The sequence below is a fragment of the Mus musculus genome, chromosome 7 (genome assembly GCF_000001635.26).
Source record: "Mus musculus strain C57BL/6J chromosome 7, GRCm38.p6 C57BL/6J".
Taxonomy (NCBI): domain Eukaryota; kingdom Metazoa; phylum Chordata; class Mammalia; order Rodentia; family Muridae; genus Mus; species Mus musculus.
In genome coordinates, this window is record NC_000073.6 from 44586917 (window position 1) to 44605075 (window position 18159).

The 18159-nt window shown below is 56.6% G+C and overlaps 1 protein-coding gene across 29 annotated transcripts; it reads left to right on the forward strand.

Annotated features, from left to right (window-relative positions):
• The first annotated feature begins 22 nt into the window (after positions 1 to 22).
• Positions 23 to 17835, forward strand: Kcnc3 (potassium voltage gated channel, Shaw-related subfamily, member 3). 29 transcript variants are annotated; one of them, XR_003946396.1, is made up of 7 exons: positions 3538 to 4842; positions 8245 to 9352; positions 10674 to 10703; positions 11465 to 11659; positions 11890 to 12017; positions 13758 to 14012; positions 14953 to 15384. XR_003946396.1 is itself a non-coding variant. In XM_006540656.3 (6 exons), the coding sequence occupies exons 1-5, from the start codon at positions 3970 to 3972 to the stop codon at positions 11991 to 11993; spliced, it is 2310 nt and encodes a 769-aa protein (XP_006540719.1). In that variant the 5' UTR covers positions 3538 to 3969; the 3' UTR covers positions 11994 to 12017; positions 13953 to 15384. The 29 variants fall into 29 exon arrangements, 21 of the variants coding, with proteins under 21 accessions (XP_030098029.1, XP_030098030.1, XP_030098031.1 ...); XR_003946398.1 differs by having other exon boundaries at positions 11468 to 11659; positions 13953 to 14012; XR_003946397.1 differs by having other exon boundaries at positions 13953 to 14012; positions 14953 to 15322.
• The last annotated feature ends 324 nt before the right edge of the window (positions 17836 to 18159 follow it).

The window sequence follows — 18159 nt, forward strand, 5'->3', positions numbered from 1 at the left end:
AATGTTTGACCTCTGGATTTAAGGAAGAAAGGAGAGGGAAGAGGGCATCCCATTTTGCAGGGTGCGAGAGAGGGAACAACAATCCCCATGAAGCCTCTGGCCCCCCACTGCCTGTAATCAAAGATCCGCACACCGCGGAGCATCACGGATTTTGTAGTTCTCTCCCTGTTAGCGTCCCGCTGGAGGCGGCCACAGCCACAACAAGCGTGGGAGGCGACCGGTCGCGATGACAGCGACAGGTGGCAGTGGGGATTACATCGGTAAAGGGTTTTCCAGTCCTTGTTCTAAGGAAAGAAGTCACCATCCTACGGACCTTGTGTGTCCTACCCTCTCCCTGGGGATTCCAAGGCCCTTGGGTCGGACATAAAGGCGGAGCTTGAAGACCCTGGGTTGTGGGGAGCAAGGGCTGTCCCTCCTCCGGTGGTGATGTCACAGCCTCCATCCGCAAGTCTCTCGCTGCCCAGAGGTGTCGGGGCACGTTCACTCTATCCCCCGGCCACTCTTCCCCCGCCGCCAGATCCCTTCAGTCCCCTTCTCGCCTAAATTTGGGGTGAGTACGGGAAGGGGGCAGAGGCTCAAGCTCTGGGAGCGGGAAGACAAACTGCATCTAGGCTTGTGAGACAGGGAACAGGGGACCAAAGATTGCAGCAGAAGGATCCCCCTGGATTTTGAGCTTTGGGGAGGGACAAGGTACTTGTGTGTGTTGGGGGGAGTCTTTTTGTTTGTTTTGGTTTTTATTTTTGAAGACATAGTTTCTCTGTCCTGGAACTCACTCTATAGACCAGACTGGCCTCGAACTCAGAGAGCTACGTCTGTCTCTGCCTCCTGAGAGCAGGATTAAAGGCGCTCACCATCACAGTCTGGCTAGGGTGTGGGGGTGGGATGTCTTATGCTGTGAGTTTCCACAGTCTCCAATTTACTGAGACTTTTCCCTGGATTTGGCACTGATGGAATGCGGGTAGGGAGCAGAACACAAAGGAATCTTTGAAGTCCAAGAGGGGAAGACTGGTCCCTAGTGACATGGTCTTGGGAATAGGGGAGAAGACAGTCCGAGGGGTGACAGAAGGTATCTGGGGAAAGGATGTGGATGGATGAGTTAAACCAAGACTGAGAAAAGAGTCTCAAGAAAGAGCCGGATATTTTTCCTATGTCCCCTCACTCAGCCTTGATTCTGTTCCCCTCGGGATACCCTGTAACTAGCTTCGTGCAGCCTCTGGTGAAGGGAGGTGATTCTCTAATGACCAAACCCTCTCCCTACACCCTGGCGAGGTCTTGGAGTGATGAAACCCAAGTTTCCCAAGCCTTCATGAGTTTCAAACTGTTGCCTGCCTCTAACCTCACAAGTCTTCTCTGTTTCCTCTCACCATCCTCCACCTCCCTCCCAACTTCTGACCAATTTATTTGGTAATTGGATCCTGTTCATGGCCTCTGCTAAAAGCAGCAAGTCGGGGTGGAGGTGAGGTGCGAAAGGACTGTGACCTAGGTCCTCGTGCTAGTCCATTCCTCAGCCTCTAAAGCATCGCCATCCCCGCCCTATCCCTGCAAGCCTATCCCTAATTGACCTGGGATCCACACCCACTCTCGCACAGCAGGTCCCTCTGTGATACGCCAGCATTAGGAGTACAAAGTGGGCAGTGAGCGCCTCTTTTCTATTTTCTGCCCTGGCGCCTCCATCAGAGTATTGAAGTCTCCAGAGGAGGGGGCTCCAGGGTCTGGAGGAGGGTGAGGATGCACTCCCGGGTCTGCAGGACAGGCCCCATTTCTGCAACTCTCCTGGAGCGACAGACTCAACTACTGCCAGGACGGGGGTTAGACTGAGGTAGAGAACCCAGAAACAGAGGAACTAAAAATCTGGACCTGGAGACAGAGACCAAGGCAAGACTAGGGCCAAGAGACCCAGAGACAGAGAGGAACCAAGATCCAGGGAGAGAGGAAGACAGAGACCCTGAGAGAAACAAAAGCCCAGGGAGGGGTGGGGATAGGAAGCTGGGGAAGAGACTCAGAAAGGGAGAGACAGAGTCTGAGAGAGAGAGAGAGAGAGAGAGAGAGAGAGAGAGAGAGATCCAGATGGGGAAGATAAGTGACCGAGAGAGAGAACCTGATACCTAGAGGAGGGGGACAAAGACCCAAAGGAGAAAGGAGAGATCCACATATAGAGACATGGAGAAACAGATTTAGAAAAGAGAAACCGGATACGTAGAGTGGTGGGGACAGGTAGGAGGACAGAGACAGCGGAGAAAGGTGACAAACACACATTAGCGGGAACGGGTCTGGAGACGGGAATACGAACCCGCGTAAAGCCTGCAGAGGAAGGCGAGGAGCCAGCGACCGCCGCAGCCCGTGACCCGCCCTCTTCGTTCCCGCAGGCGCCTCCTCCCGCTGCAGCCCCCGCCGCAGCCACTGCACTCGCGCACTGCCGGCCCTGCGCCTAAGACCGCCCAGAGGGCGGGGCCTACCCGCTCGGAGGTGTGAGGTCTTTCCTCTGGCTTCTCACTTTTCCCTCCATAACCCCGCCCCTTCCCAATGGTCCCGTCTGACCTCGTGGCTGAGAGGCTGTTGTCCGTGCTCCCGGTGGCGCTCTTTCCTGCATGCCTGGTCCCCACTCCTTTACCCATCTCTTGGCCCTTCTGTCTGCACTCTTTGTTGTCTACGCTTCATCCCCTTTCTTCCACCAGCTGGCAACTTTTGCCCCTTCCCTAAGACGTAGTGGACCATCCTCCGGGGTCTCTACCAATGAATCTCTCTATTCCAGCCCACCCCCAGCCCCGTGCCCAGCAATGAGTGTCCTTCCCCTAACAGGCATCTCATTTCCAGAACTCCATCCCACCAGCCTGGAGGCTTCTGGCTCTCTAAATGCTCATTTTTAGCGCCCCACTTTGCCATCCACTTACTAGTCGCATCTTCCTCTGGACTATTGAAGGTGTTTCATATAAGATATAGACCCTGTCCATCTGCCTGTGTCTCCCATTCGTCCGGATCCTCTTCGCCCAGGTCTAACCCCGTCTAACGAAGTCCAAATTTGCAACATCCAGTTGGACATGGTGGTGCTCATCTGTCATCTCAGCTACTTGGGATGCTAATGTTGAAGCAGGAGGACAGCGAACCTAAGACCTCCCTCAACTCCACAACTTGCAGCCTCCGCCCCTCCCCAGCTTTCATCCAGAGGCTCCCAGGCCTCGCCTTCCTTCCTTTACCATAGCGTCCCAGTATCTTCCGCTTCGACTGTCTCCTGTGAGTTTTTTTATTTAATCAAGTTCCAACTCCACCTCTAGTTCCCTTGTACCGCCCTCACCCCAGTTGAGACCCTCCCCCCTCATTGTCGCGGCCCAATAAGGATTGTTAATAATCTCTTGGGCTCGCTGCATCCAATTACTCCTACTTTCCCGTTCATTTGCCTTTTCAGTGCAGGTCCCGCCTGCCCGGGCTCTAGGCAATTTGTTTTCTTTTTGTCAGCTTCTCTTGTTGTGACTTCTTTCCCCCCACCCACCACCCCCCAACCCGTTCCTCACCCCTACCCCCACCAGAATTGATAGGCCTTTTTTTTTCGAGGCAGAGTCTCATGCAGCCCAGGCTGGCCTCTATCTCACTTTGTAGCATGACCTTGAACGCCTGATCCCCCTTCCTTCACGGTACCTGGCTCTTTCCCATACCTGGCTCTGAGGTCTCCATTTTCGCTGTGCTGCTGAGTTAGGCATTTTTAGGGTCCCCTTGACGCCCCGCCCTCTCCTAGGTAGGATCCAATCCCTGAGCTTTCTGTGCAACCCCACCTCCTCTAGCTAGGCTGGGTCGGAGTCTGCCTAGCCGTGGCCCCGCCCAGTCGCTCAGCCCAATCAGCTCGTGCCCTCCCTCCACCTGCCCAATCACACCCTCCCATCCATTCATCGCCTCCTCCTGTCCAATCACGTCTGCCTCTCTACCCGGGCCCCGCCCCCGAGACCCTGCCCCCTCCCAGCCCCGCCTCCCTGTCCAATGCTCAGTTCAGTGTGCGTCTGGTCGTTCCGCGGGCGCCAGGGGACCGGCAAGCAGCAGCCTCAGCCGGTGCCAACGCCGCAGCCGCCTGAGTCCTCACCGCCGCCTCTGCCGCCGCCGCAGCAGCAGCAGTGCTCTCAGCCCGGCACTGCCGCCTCCCCGGCGGGTGCCCCGCTTTCCTGCGGGCCTGGGGGCCGGCGTGCCGAGCCATGCCCCGGGCTGCCGGCGGTGGCCATGGGGCGGCACGGCGGCGGCGGCGGCGACAGCGGTAAGATCGTGATCAACGTGGGCGGCGTGCGCCATGAGACGTACCGCTCCACGTTGCGCACCCTGCCAGGGACCAGACTGGCCGGGCTGACCGAGCCCGAGGCGGCCGCGCGCTTTGACTACGACCCGGGCACGGACGAGTTCTTCTTCGACCGTCACCCGGGCGTCTTCGCCTACGTGCTCAACTACTACCGCACCGGCAAACTGCACTGCCCGGCCGACGTGTGCGGGCCGCTCTTCGAGGAGGAGCTGGGCTTCTGGGGCATAGACGAGACGGACGTGGAGGCCTGCTGCTGGATGACCTATCGCCAGCACCGTGACGCTGAGGAGGCACTGGACTCTTTCGAGGCCCCGGACTCCTCGGCCAACGCCAACGCCAACGCCGGAGGCGCGCACGATGCGGGACTGGACGACGAGGCGGGCGCAGGAGGCGGCGGCCTGGACGGGGCAGGCGGCGAGCTCAAGCGTCTGTGTTTTCAGGACGCGGGCGGAGGTGCCGGAGGACCTGCCGGGGGCGCGGGCGGCGCGGGCGGCACCTGGTGGCGGCGCTGGCAGCCCCGTGTGTGGGCGCTTTTTGAGGACCCCTACTCGTCGCGGGCTGCCAGGGTGAGCGCGCTCTCCGAGCACTCCTAATTATCCCAACCGCTCTGTTTCCGGAGCACTCCATCCCAGTGTCCCTCCTCCTCTTGAGCCCTCCAGTTCTCTGGAAGCCCTTCCTCCTTGCAGCTGGAGTTCCCTGCACCCCTGCAAACACACCCCTCTCTTTAGACCACCCTTCCAAGGACACCTCCCGAAAACTTAAGCGTCCCTGGGACCTTCTAAACCCCAACTCGCTGCTGCTCCTAGTCATCATAGATCCTGGGGAACAGCTTCCTAGCTGGATTTCCCTGACAGTCCTACCCCACCTTTCTCACACACCTTCTGAGACCTTTGGCAGGTCCCCAGAATGGCCTCAGCCTCTTCAAAACTTCTCCCACTGTCCCTTGAACACTCCAAAGCCATTTTCTTATTCCCGATCCTCAGTGTCCCAGGTCCCACCCATCTCCAGACCCTCTGAAGTTCCATCTCCATCTCTCCCTCCTTGGAGCCCTCCCTCATTCTCCCTGGGCCCAACTCCTAGATCTGTTTTTCTCTCAACTTTGGGCCTCCTGGCTGTTTGTGATCTTCTGCTCTTAGCTCTCAAAAGTTCTAGAAGATCTCCGCCCCCCAAGGAACCCTCAGAGCCTTCTGAACCTCCAAACTACTGGTCCTAGTCAGGACAGTTTCCCACAATCTAGCTGAGTGTGTGCTGGGGGTGGCGTCTTCCTTTCTAAACCCTTAAATCCTTCACCGTCTTTACCAGCCTCCTTCAAAGGACTTCCTCCCTCGAGTCCAGCAGGTTCCACTCCTGTGTCTCCAAAAGAGCCCTATGTTATACTTATCCTCTCCAGTACCCCCAGTATGTGTGTCGTTCCCCCCCCTCCCACCGAATTGCTCACAGTTCGTATATCCTTCCCTCCAACTGCACACCTGCCCTGTGTCTCCGGGATTAATTTCATTTCCATCCCTCCTTCCCCGGTTACTTTCTCATTCTGCCAAGTGACTTTCAGAAGTTTGTGTCACCTCAAATCCAAGTCATCAACCCAGAAATTTCTCAATTCTCACCCCAGCCCCTCCTGGGATAGCTCAACCCGCAAGGTTCTCCTCTCCCAGCCTTGCTCCCCTCACCCTCTCACCCCCACTTCCCCACACCCCCTACCATCACTCTTCTGTTTGCTTCCCCTGGTGTAAACCCAGAACCCTCCGCGGTCCTCCTCTCTTCTCCACCCTCTCCTTTCTTAGAAACCCCAGAGTCCCTCAAAGAGCTCTCCTGGAAGTTTATAAGCCTCAGTAACTTCCCAGGCCTCATGAAGACTCTCTTGATAGCTCTGGTCATAGTTTCTTTTCTCCCCCCGCCCCTTCCTGAAACTTCCTTTGGGCCAAGAGACCCTGGAACGAGGTATGTGGGAATAGCTTGGGGGTGAGTTCAGGAAAAGAGGGGGCATTAGCAAAAGTGGGTAACGGGAGAGCCATTCTCCACTCGCCCCCGCCCCCCACCGTGCTGCGTCCTGGGCCAGGAAGGACGCTGAGCCGCAGTGCCGCATTCGTACTGCGGGGGGGAGGGGGGGGAACAAAGTGGGGGGAACGGAGGCTTCACATAAAGTTTAGTCCCTGAGAAGCGCTGAATTGGCGACATTTGGGGTTGAGTTGGGGGGAAGGGGAAAGTAAGAGGGGCAGGAGGGACATGGCCCCAGATGCTCCTTTGGGCCTCTGAGCATCTCCTCCCCCACTCGATGGCCTGAGTAGTCCTTCATTCTTTGACCCCATTGAAGGGTGCTGAAACAGAGATAGATTCTTTGGGTGACAGTCAGATTAGGGGTTGAGAATTGCTACGAAGGTTACTCATTTATTTGTACTGTTTTTAAAAATTATTTATTTGAGTATCTACTGTGTGCCGGTACTTTCCAACCTCCAGGTGGACCTTCTTGCAAGTTGGGACCGTAAACCACCTCCAAGCTCAGGGTCCAGTCCTTCTGACTCCGCTTTCTTTTCCTTCTTACAGAGCCTTGGTACCCCTCCATGCCTTCTGCTTAAGGGTCACTCCAGGGGAAACCAACCCTGCACCTGTGCGCTGTAGTGGCTGCCCACCCTTCCGCGGGTCCCTGGGAAGGAAGGGGTTACGCAAGTTGTAGGATAGGTGGCCTCTAGCCATGAAGCCTAAGCCATAGGCACTGCGGCTGCGCGCTGACTTGCGGCGCTTTAGCCTGGAAGGAGTTAAGGCATTCAGAGCACTGCGGCTGCGCACTGCGGCTGGGGGAGCTGTCCATGGTTCTGGCCGCCTCGCGCCCTCCTCCGGGCCGGGTCGACCCGCCTCCACTGCAGTGCTGCAGCCTGCAGGTGGGGGAGGGGAGGCTCCGGGCATGCGCTCTGCAGAGGCCTCTGGCCTCTTCTCCACTGCGGAGAAATCAAGTAGGTGGTCTACACTACTGACCACTCTCCTAACCCTACCCTAAGACCCAGGGCCTACTCACCCTCCAGTTATTGGACTCTGGCCCATAGTCTAGGCCCCTGAATTTATCTCTTCAGAACCATAACCCGTCTCCATCCACAAGGCTTTTTGTTCCTCATTTCTTTCTTCTCCTTAGCCTGAACCCAGTAAAGCCTTACCCCTTCCGCTTCCCAACATCCTTGAACTGCCCCCCCTCCCCGTCTCTGTTTGCAGTGGGATACTGACAATGAGGTCCTTAGATCCTAGCCATTCTCTGACCCCCTCATCCTTGCCCCACACTAACTGATCACCGTACCCTAGTAACAGCTCGGATCTCACTGTGTTCTAGGCATTCAGCCAAGCACTGTTTTTGGAAGCAAGCCCTCTGTACACTCACCAAATCTTCATAACAATTCCATTAAAAAACAAAATACAGATTCAGAAAGCTTAACCCTTGCTCCAATTTGACCAATTCAAACCCAGGTTTTTGAGCCGGGCTTAGTGGCCTGTGTACGTTCAAAGCCAGCCTGGTTAAATCAGAGACCCTGTCTCAAAATATATAAAGAGGGCTGGGAATGAGTCTGGGGGCATAGTGCTCATCCACGTGCATCAGGCTGTCATGGCTAGTGTCCCCCCATGTCGCCACCTGCCCTCTCCCTTCCCCAGCTCCAGGCTGAGAACCAAACCTCTGAGACATGGGCAGTGTTGTATTCTTTCTCATCCCCACCTGAGAGTAGAATATTTGAATCCTTCTGGGGAACCCTGATACAGAACCCAGAAAGGGCTCTTTCCCTGGGTCACTGTGGCAAGCTCCTGCCCTGAGCCTCTGTTCCTGTCTCAGAACTGATTGCTAGAAGTGGCGGAAGCATTAAATGGGAACGCTTGGATTCTTGTAGGATTTGGGTCCTGAAGTGGGGACCGTGAGGCCACCACCAAGTTCTTTAGAAGCCAGTGATACAAACAAGTCAGTCACCCCCATTCTCTTTCCCGTCCCCCTGCAGTATGTGGCCTTCGCCTCCCTATTCTTTATCCTCATCTCCATCACCACCTTCTGCCTGGAGACACACGAGGGCTTCATCCACATCAGCAACAAGACGGTGACGCAGGCCTCCCCAATCCCTGGGGCTCCCCCGGAGAATATCACCAACGTGGAGGTGGAGACGGAACCCTTCTTGACCTACGTGGAAGGCGTGTGTGTGGTCTGGTTCACCTTTGAGTTTCTCATGCGGGTCACCTTCTGCCCAGATAAGGTGGAGTTTCTCAAAAGCAGCCTGAACATCATCGACTGCGTGGCCATCTTGCCCTTCTACTTGGAAGTGGGCCTGTCAGGTCTCAGCTCCAAAGCTGCCAAGGACGTGCTGGGCTTCCTGCGTGTCGTCCGCTTCGTGCGCATCCTTCGTATCTTCAAGCTGACCCGTCACTTCGTGGGGCTGCGTGTGCTGGGCCACACGCTCCGGGCCAGCACCAACGAATTCTTGTTACTCATCATCTTCCTGGCTCTGGGGGTCCTCATCTTTGCCACCATGATCTACTATGCCGAACGCATCGGGGCTGATCCTGACGACATCCTGGGCTCCAACCACACCTACTTCAAGAACATCCCCATCGGCTTCTGGTGGGCTGTGGTCACCATGACGACACTGGGCTATGGAGACATGTATCCCAAGACGTGGTCTGGGATGCTGGTTGGGGCACTGTGTGCCCTGGCTGGTGTGCTGACCATTGCCATGCCCGTGCCTGTCATTGTCAACAACTTCGGCATGTACTATTCACTGGCTATGGCCAAGCAGAAATTGCCAAAGAAGAAAAACAAACATATTCCCAGGCCCCCGCAGCCTGGCTCACCCAACTACTGCAAGCCTGACCCCCCGCCTCCACCCCCACCACACCCCCACCACGGCAGCGGTGGCATAAGCCCACCGCCGCCCATCACCCCTCCTTCCATGGGGGTGAATGTGGCCGGGGCCTACCCACCTGGACCCCACACACACCCCGGGCTGCTCAGGGGTGGTGCTGGGGGCCTGGGAATCATGGGATTGCCTCCTCTGCCAGCCCCTGGTGAGCCCTGCCCATTGGCTCAAGAAGAGGTGATTGAAACCAACAGGGCAGGTGAGGCTGGGGCCAGGACTGGAGGTGTGGGGAGATCTGGGGGGAAGGTGGCAGGGTTGGAGGGGATGCAGGGGCAGGGTTTCTTAGGTTCAGGCAGAGTAGGGTGGGAAGCAACAGCAGACAGAAAGGACAAGTGGCTAGAAGGCTGGAGGGGAGGCACAAAGAGCCACAGAAACAGGATTCCACGTACAAGAGCTTGTGAACACGGATTTCAGCCAGGCTGCTCTCAAAGGCCCCTGGTCAGGAGCAGCAGAGTGAGGATCTTTGGAGAAAGAGATTCAGAAACCCAGGTGTGATGGTGCATGCCTTGCATCCTTTGGAGGTACTTGGTACCTCCCGCACTTGGAGATAGAGGCAGGAGGATGAGGAGTTCACAGCTAGCCTGAGTTACATCTACCTGTCTGAGAAATCATGGGGGGGGGGGGAGAAAAAAAAGAAAAGAAGTTAGAACAAAAGTGGAGAGGAGAGAGGGAGAGACGGGCTTGGTGGCATTCCCCTGTAGTTCCAACACTGGGGAGGCTGAGGCAGGAGGGTCAACACATGTTTGAGGCTATCTTGGGCTACATACATACAAACAAAAGATTTGAGTGGCTTCCTGAGCTACTAGTTCACGTCGGTTCTTAGAGATGCTCCTGTATCTATTTGAGAAGGCAAGGGAAGAGAGGGAGAGATAGAAAGAAAAAAGAAAAAGAAATGAGAGCCAGGCGTGGTGCCTGTAATTACAGGATGGAAGAGGAAGAGACAGGATCAGGAGTTCAAGGTCAGTCTAAGTTACAGGAGACCTTGTCTCAAAAAGAAAGGGGCTCAGTGTAAAACACAGCCGGCCTCATGCGACTACTAGGAAGGCTGGAGGCAGGCCTGGCTACCATCACAGTTTGTGACTGTGGCCGGGGTGGGGGTGGGGGGGAACAGGCACTCAAGAGAGGGAGACAAGTGGAGTCAGGCAGCCTGGAGGTTAGAGGTCAGGCTCCGCCTACAGGAAGGCAAGAGGGAGACACAGGCCAAGGCCAGCAGAGTCAGGGTGCAGGGCTGCCAGGCAGGGTCTGCAGAGGGCAGCGGGGGACACTGGGGATCTCAGAGAGTTCTTAGAAGAGAAGAGGCAGCCAGGTCTGGTTGAGCACACCTGTTATCCCAGCATTTGGGAAGCTGAGGCAGGACTGTGAGTTCAGAGCTAGCCTGGACTATAGAGTGAGATTTGTCTTAAATTTTTTTTTTTTTAAAAATAAGACAGGCCAGGAAGAGGAGGGAGGAGAGGAGAAAACTAGCAGTTGCGCCTGATTTCTCGGGTTGTGTGTGTCCTGGGGGACTCTGTTTTTTGCAGGCAGTGACTTGGGTGTCCTGGAGGAAGGAGGTGAGTGCCCCCCCACCCCCACCGCCTTAAGTAGGTCAAGAAAATGAGCTAGTCTGCCTGGCCCCCCATCTTGCTCCCTTAGCCACTGACCCAGTTTTCTATCCATTAAAAATAGCTCAAGTCAGAGCCTAGGGGACCCCCACCTCACCTCACCCTCCCTCACCTGTCACCTTCCCAGCCCTTCCCCATCCTACCCTTTGCAGCACCCCGGACTTGTCCCTAAGCAACCACTTTGAAACCCGTGACATCCTCTCTGGCCTGCCAGTGCTCTGGCACCGGAACACTGATGACTGTGCCCTGCGCCCACCCTTTCTGGGTTTTTGTTTTTCTTTTTGGAGGGTGGGATGGAGTGTGAGGTGTGGGATGGGATCTCACTATAGAGCCCAAGCTGGCCTCAAACTCAGTATCCTCCTGCCTCAGCTTCTTGAGTGGTGGATGACAGGTGTACACTACCATGCCTGGCCCGCAGTAGCCCCAGCCAACTTGCCAGTACCAAGCACTGCACTCTAGTCTTATTCTCTGGTCATTCACATGTTCATGTCTGACTGCCTCTCTCTAGCACTCACCTCTGCTCCTTAGCCAGCCACTGTCCACACTCTCAGTTGCACTTGCCCTCCCTGCCTCTTAGCACCACCCCACCCCCACCCCCAGCCACAGCACCAGCAACCTTGTTGTACCCCACGCCCCCAGGATCACTCCAATCTCCATCACTGTCACCGTCCACCTTCAGTTTCTCTCCTCTCTGGCCTCTCACCCTGCAGTAGACCCCCGTCCCAATGGAGACCCTGCAGCAGCCGCACTGGCCCATGAGGACTGCCCTGCCATCGACCAGCCAGCCATGTCTCCAGAAGACAAGAGCCCAATCACTCCCGGAAGCCGGGGTCGCTACAGCCGGGACCGAGCTTGCTTCCTTGTCACAGACTATGCCCCTTCCCCTGATGGCTCCATCCGAAAAGGTGAGGTGCCCTCCAGGGGCTCCCCAGAGACCCTTCCTCTCTCCCAGCCCACGGGAGGAAGGAGAGGGGGTGGGGGAGGCGCTGGACTTCCCTCTATTCTGCCCCTCAGCCCCAAACCACCTTCTTCCCTATCCTCCCTCACCTTGAGCCCCAAGGTTCCTCACCTGTCTTTATTTCATCTCCATCTCCCCCACCCGCCCTGACTCTCTGGCCTCTTCCCTCATCCCCAGCCACTGGTGCTCCCCCACTGCCCCCCCCATGCTGGCATAAGCCAGGCCCCCCAAGCTTCTTGCCCGACCTCAACGCCAACGCAGCAGCCTGGATATCCCCCTAGTGGACGAGCCCCTTCCCCCCCAGGGTAAGTAGTTCCTCTCCATGGCCCCTCCTGACTCCCCTTCCTTCTGTACCTCCGACTAACCTCTCTGAGAACATGCTCTCTCCCACTGACCAAGACCCTCACCCATGGTGAACAGCTGTACCCAGTTCCTGACACCGACTCCCACTGTCACCCCAGGATTTGCCTAGTCCTTACACTCCAGAACTAACCCTGCCCCAACTCCCACCTCTGACTCACTCACCTCACCCCCCACCCCACCTCTGACCTTACCCCCACCTGTCTGCGCCCCTCTCTGGTCACTATTTTATCCAGTCACCAAGGTGGTTTATGGACACTCCTAAGTGCAGGATGGAGTGAGACCGGAGAGTTCTCCCTGATCCTAAGAGCTGGGTTCAACCTGAGCAGACTTAGTTTCCCAGGGGTTTCTGATGGCCAAGCAGAAAGCAAATAGACACATCAGGGGAGAGATGATGAAAGTTAGGGCCATGCCAGGGGCTGGGAGATGGGATGAGAATCTCGGGACAAGAGGATGGGAATCTAGCTGGGACCAGGTCTACGGAGATGAAAGAAAAGGATGAAGAGTCAGAGGTCAAGGGTCAGTCAAGGATAGTCAAAACCAGGCATGGTGGTACACATCTGTAATCACCCTTGGATGCTGGGGCATGGGGATTGTGAGACTGAAGCTAGCCGGGGCTAGAAAACAAGACCCTGCCATCCCGAATGTCTTGTCTTAGCCACACACTTTGGGGTGATTTGTCATGCCACAAAGAGGCCCCACCACGAGGAGCAAGGAAGTTTTCTAGCAGGCTCAGGTTCTCTTTGCCCAATTGTGACCTGTCCTCTCAGTGTGGGCATAGGCACCACCACAGCCAACTCTGAGAAAGTGACATGAAAACTGGGTGAAGAGGATCAATCAGGAAGGACAAAAGGACAAGTGCATAGGCTCAGAGGCTGAACACACTGGTGGAGGGGGGGCAGTGAGGGGGTGTCATGATAGAACTGGGGAAGGCATGCAGAGAGCATCGGAAGGCAGCTCAGTGCTAGGTGAGGCCAGCTGCTCCCAATGGGTGATAAGCAGACTGAAGGTGTGTGGTCTACTTCTAGAAACAACACAGCACCTTCTTCCAAAATAGAATCACGTGAAGAATCCCTGCTCTCAGCCTAAGGGCACGCTACAGTCCCTCCCAAGACTTGGGAAGTCTCAGGAAAGGCCAAATGAAAGTGCCATGTTCCACAGACCTCAGGGAAGCAGACAGGTGTGAGAGAAAGCCTAGGGTCCTAGCCCAGCCGGTCCATAGCCCCCCTCCACCCTCCCCCAGCCCTCCATGCCCATCTCATCATTCCTCCTCTCCTCCCTCCTCCCATCTCACCCCACCCCCTCGCTTGAACCTAGACCTCTATTCCTCACCCCTACCCTGAGGGGCTCCTGGTGGGATGGAGGGTAGAGTAAGGGGGGAAAGCTGGGGATCCCAGTTGGGTGGACAAGGCCCTTGCTTTTCTTGCATATGATACCAAAATCCATTCATTGAACTCAAATGATGGCCAGAGCTGATGGGGCTGACTGTTCTCTGCCCCAGTGTAATTTCCGTCCCCTGTCCCCATCTGCCACGCCCCCTTCCCTCCCTCCTGGCCTATCCCCACTTACCCCCCCCCACACACACACCAACCTCTTATCCCCTTACCCAACCCCATCCCTCCCATCCTTGGTCCTCCCTTTTACCCAACCCCACTCTTCCCATCCTCCGTCCTCCCCTCTCCTAGCCACCCCGGAAGCTCCTGCCATATTTGATGTCTCTGGCTGCCCCCATTTCACCGCTCCCATCACCCCCCGGAAAACACCAGAGAGGAGGAAGACATCCCGGCGTTTCTCCGTCCCCCCAACAGTGAGCCTGTGTTGGGGAGCCCCCCATCTGCCTCCCATCCCCCATCCTTGACTCTCTGTATTTCTGTCCCCAGCTCTTGTCACCGCCTGAGACCTCGCGAGACCCTCGGGTTCCCCCTGTCCCTTCCCCCCAGGTTAGCAACTGGGAATGGTGGGAGGGAGTGTCCTAGAGACACTGGGCTTCCATTCCCCTCTAGATTCTCTCCTGCAGTTTGAGTACCACCCCCCAGCCTGGGATGCCTAGAGAAAACCATTCTAGCCCCTGGAATTGGCAGAGCCAAAAAAAGACCCCAACCACCCTTACTGGTCCTGATATGGAATCCCATGAGCTGTGTGACCTTACTACTTCCTGTCACCAGCAGACCCCATCCAATTTTGGAAACCTCTATTTCATCCCACATCCTGGACCCTTGAAAGATGTCCATACTGAGTTAAATGACTCGTGCCTGTTAGTCCAAGGCCACCTATCTACTGAATTTGAGCTCAGGTTGAGCTAAATAGTGAGTTTGAGACCAGCTTGGGCTATAGAGTGAGGTTGAGGTCAGCCTAGGCTACATAATTTGAGTCCAGCCTAAGCTATCTAGGATGTTCTAGGCCAGCCCGGGCTACACAGTCCTAAGGAATCCATCCCTTCCCCATCCCAGGCCCCCAGCTCCTTTCTGCGCAGCCCCCTCCACCAGCCGCTGCCTCCACCCCAGCCCCTGCCGCCCGCCCACCATCCCACCTCACCAACTGCTGCCTTTGGGCCTCAGACCAGGGGACCTTGGGGAGGGGGAGAAGAGGGGCGGGCATGGCTGGATGGGGAGGCTCAGTGGGCACCACCCGCCTCCTAATCCTGTCTCTCCCCTTCCCTGTGTCTGCACCTTTTTTGTGGATGCTGACTGACTCTCCGATCTCTTCACCTCTCTCCATCTCCTCGGCCCGCCCATCCCGCCTATCTCTGTGTTTCTGGGCATCTCTCTCCTCTCCATCCCTCTCTCTGCCTGTGTATCCCTGTTTGGGCTCTCTGTCGTATCCTCACCCTGGCTCCCATCCCCACGCCCCCTCCCACCCTTGTCTCTGCTCCTTTCCCAGGTTACGAGAAGTCCCGCAGCCTGAGCAGCATTGTGGGCCTGAGCGGGGTGTCCCTGCGCCTCGCGCCCCTCGCCACCCCCCCTGGCTCTCCCCGGGCCACGCGCCGAGCTCCCCCGACCCTGCCCTCCATCCTCTAGCGCAGCCCTCCCCCCTGTGGGGGGACTGGGGGTGATGGGAAGGTGAAAAGGAGCTGGGAGTAGGGCTGGGGAAAGGGTTCTTTTTTTAAAAAAAAAAAAGTCAATAATATGCAAAAGAGACGATGCCAGCAGACACCCCCGGGGCCTCTCACTCCCCATACACTAGAAAACCCAGGATAGAGGGGGCAGGGCCGGAGCCTGTACCCCATCTCCCTCCCCCTTCCAAAAAAAAAAAAAAAAGCAAACCTCAGGTCTCCATGAGCCATAGGACACCCCTCCCATCGACTCCTGTAAATAACTAAAAGCTGATTCCATCTTGGGGCACCCACTCCAGTTTGCATGCCTCCCCGACCCCCTCTTCAGCAATAAGCCGCCAGGAGCTGTGTGCAAAGAGTTGGAGGGGAGGCTGCTGGGAGCCTCTAAGGTCGGAGCTAGCATTTTTAGGGGTCTTCCTGGTCACCCGCCCCCCAAAGGGCAACCCACCCATCACTAATTGATTCAGGAAAAACAAAAACCTCTAGGAACACGTAGGAAAAGGAAGACAGGTTAATCAGCCGCAGCCCCGAGGAGCTCAGCTTGGGGGTGGGGGGGTTCTGCCAGCTGCTCTTGGGCTTGGAGGACGCCAGCTGGTGCATTCCACCCACGCCCGCCTCCAGGGATCTGCTCCCTCTATTCGCTGCATGGACTTGGCCCTCCAGGCCCAGAACCCTCTACCCACTGCAGTCTCCACTCTATCCCAAGAGGTGAGACTAGTACCCTAGACTTAAGGAGACAGAACCTGGCACCCTGCACTCCCACACCCCACGGACTCCGGCGCCCCCCACTCCTCACCTCCATCACTCCATCCATCCCCCACTGGCCTGGACTGCACCACAGAGTTTTTCCACTCTTCCCTTGCACCTCCGCTCACTTCCAGCCTTCGGGGTTCTGACAGTCCTCAAGACCCTGACATTGCCTAGACACCCCTATATCCCCAACCCCAGACGGCCCCAACTCCCTGACATCACACTCCTCTGTCCCCTGGCGCCTCTGGCGCAAGACCTTCCCGGACAAGCTCCGTCTGTCTGATTACAGAGAGCTCCCATCCCATTCCAGTATTACTGTCTAGGCAGCCCCCTCCTCACCGCCCTCTCCCCCCCCACCCCATGGTGCCAAAACACACTTTCTTCATGGCCACCAGAGTTTCCCAGAGCGTGGGACTCCCGTTCCCTCTTCGTGTGCTGAAGTTTGCAAAGTGCACAGACGACCAAGTGTTTTAAACTTGTGTGCTCTTTGCAGGCTCACACCCGGCTGGTGCGTCCTGGCAGCGCAGCAGTTGGGTGTTGCCACTGAAAGCAAGTCTAAGACAGGATGGGACCCAATGCTAAAAGCGCTTGCTTAATGTGCTAAGGTCCCAGGGTTCAAACTCCAGCAACCCCTCTTCCCCTACTGGTGGGCAAAGAGGACATACCCACCTCGGCTAGGATCTCAGCCTGCCCTTCCCAGCTTCCTTGCCCACTACGTGCCACATTCTCGGATGGAAAACTTTCTCAAATCTCGTCTTGGCTCCAGGATGCTACCTCCCCCAAGCCCAGAGACCACACTGGTCCCAGAATCCTTAGCGAACTATCCCCTTTGGAGCTGGGTGGTCGGCAGAATTAGCAATCCCTTGTTCCCACCGCCTCAGGGAAACCTCCCGCTGTCACCAGAGTTGTCGGTGGGGGTGTCCTTGGGCCCAATTCTTGATGCAACAATTCCTATGCAAGGGACATTTTGAGTCCCTCCCGCACCCCCCGCCTTCCCTCGGGACCTTAAACTCTGGTGAGACAGGGGTTGAGGAGTGGGGTGGGATCTGGTAGGGGCAGGGCAAAGGGCTAGGGGACTCTAGACACCAGGGTATGGGCTGAGGACTCCTAATATTGCCAAAGGATTCAACTTATTTAACAACCCCTATTATCCCCGCCCCCCTGTCCCTTAAAAGAGACGAATGGGGCGGGGAAAGGGGTAAGAGTCCTTTTTGAAGGGTACCAACCACTTCCCACTGTTTTCCCCTGCTCTCCAGTTCCCTACACATATCCAGCTTTTTAGTTAAGCATTTTTAAAAAGCTACCGTCATTATAAACGTCTACAAAACGTGATTTTTGCCCCTCCACATCCCCCAATTTACCAAACAGTGTGGGATTAGGGGAGGGAGAGCCAGGTCCTGGTCTCCCTTTTCCCCACGGCCGCCAGGGTGCCTGCAACTGCACGCATGCGCTGCATGACGCGCCCCCCCCACATACACACGCATGCGTCGCGCACCCCTCCTGCGCTGGGGGGGGACGCGCGGACTTGGGGGCGGGGCGATGGGGAGGAATGATTGGCAGAGGGGAAGGGGGTCTTTCTGAGCTCAATGGCTCCTCTCCTTCCCCACACACTCACAGCAATAAGTTTCTCTACTTCTAGTGGGCGGACGGGCCTAGCCTGACCTGGCGCGGGAGGGGCTGGCCAATGGGCGCTCTCAGGGATGGGGGCGGGTCCTGAGTCTGGGGGAGGGGAGGTCTGCAACTCTGGTGCTAATGGCGGGTCTTCCTGGCCCACCCGCAGGCAGGGAGGAAGGAGTCGGCAGGCTCCTCCCCCAAGCCTCCCCCACGCCCACCCAGGGTGCATGAACCACCCACGCAGAAGCTGCCGCATGTCAACCCTCCCCCCCACAAAGAAACAGTGTCATGCCCCTTCCCACCTGCCCTCCCACTCCCCAGCCCAATAAATGATACCTTTTCATTTACAAGTGGCTTTTCTCATTTGAGTCTGGGGTGCACAGAGGGAGCGTCTAGTGTGGGTGGGAACTGGGTTAGGTGGTACCCGGCCTATCATCCCTCTCAAAAGGTTAAGGCTGGGGCGGGGCGGGGCAGGGGGAATGGCGGAAAAAAGTAAAAAGGGGCTGAGAACAAAGTTTCCCAGAATCCCCCAGTGAGACACCGGGGTGCTGCTCAGCAAGCAGTAGAGACTGCCTAGCTTGCAGCAGGCTCTGGGTTCAATTTCCAGAGCTACAAAAATAAAACAACAAAAAGGTTACAAAGATGGCAGAGGTGCACTAGGGAGCTGGCTA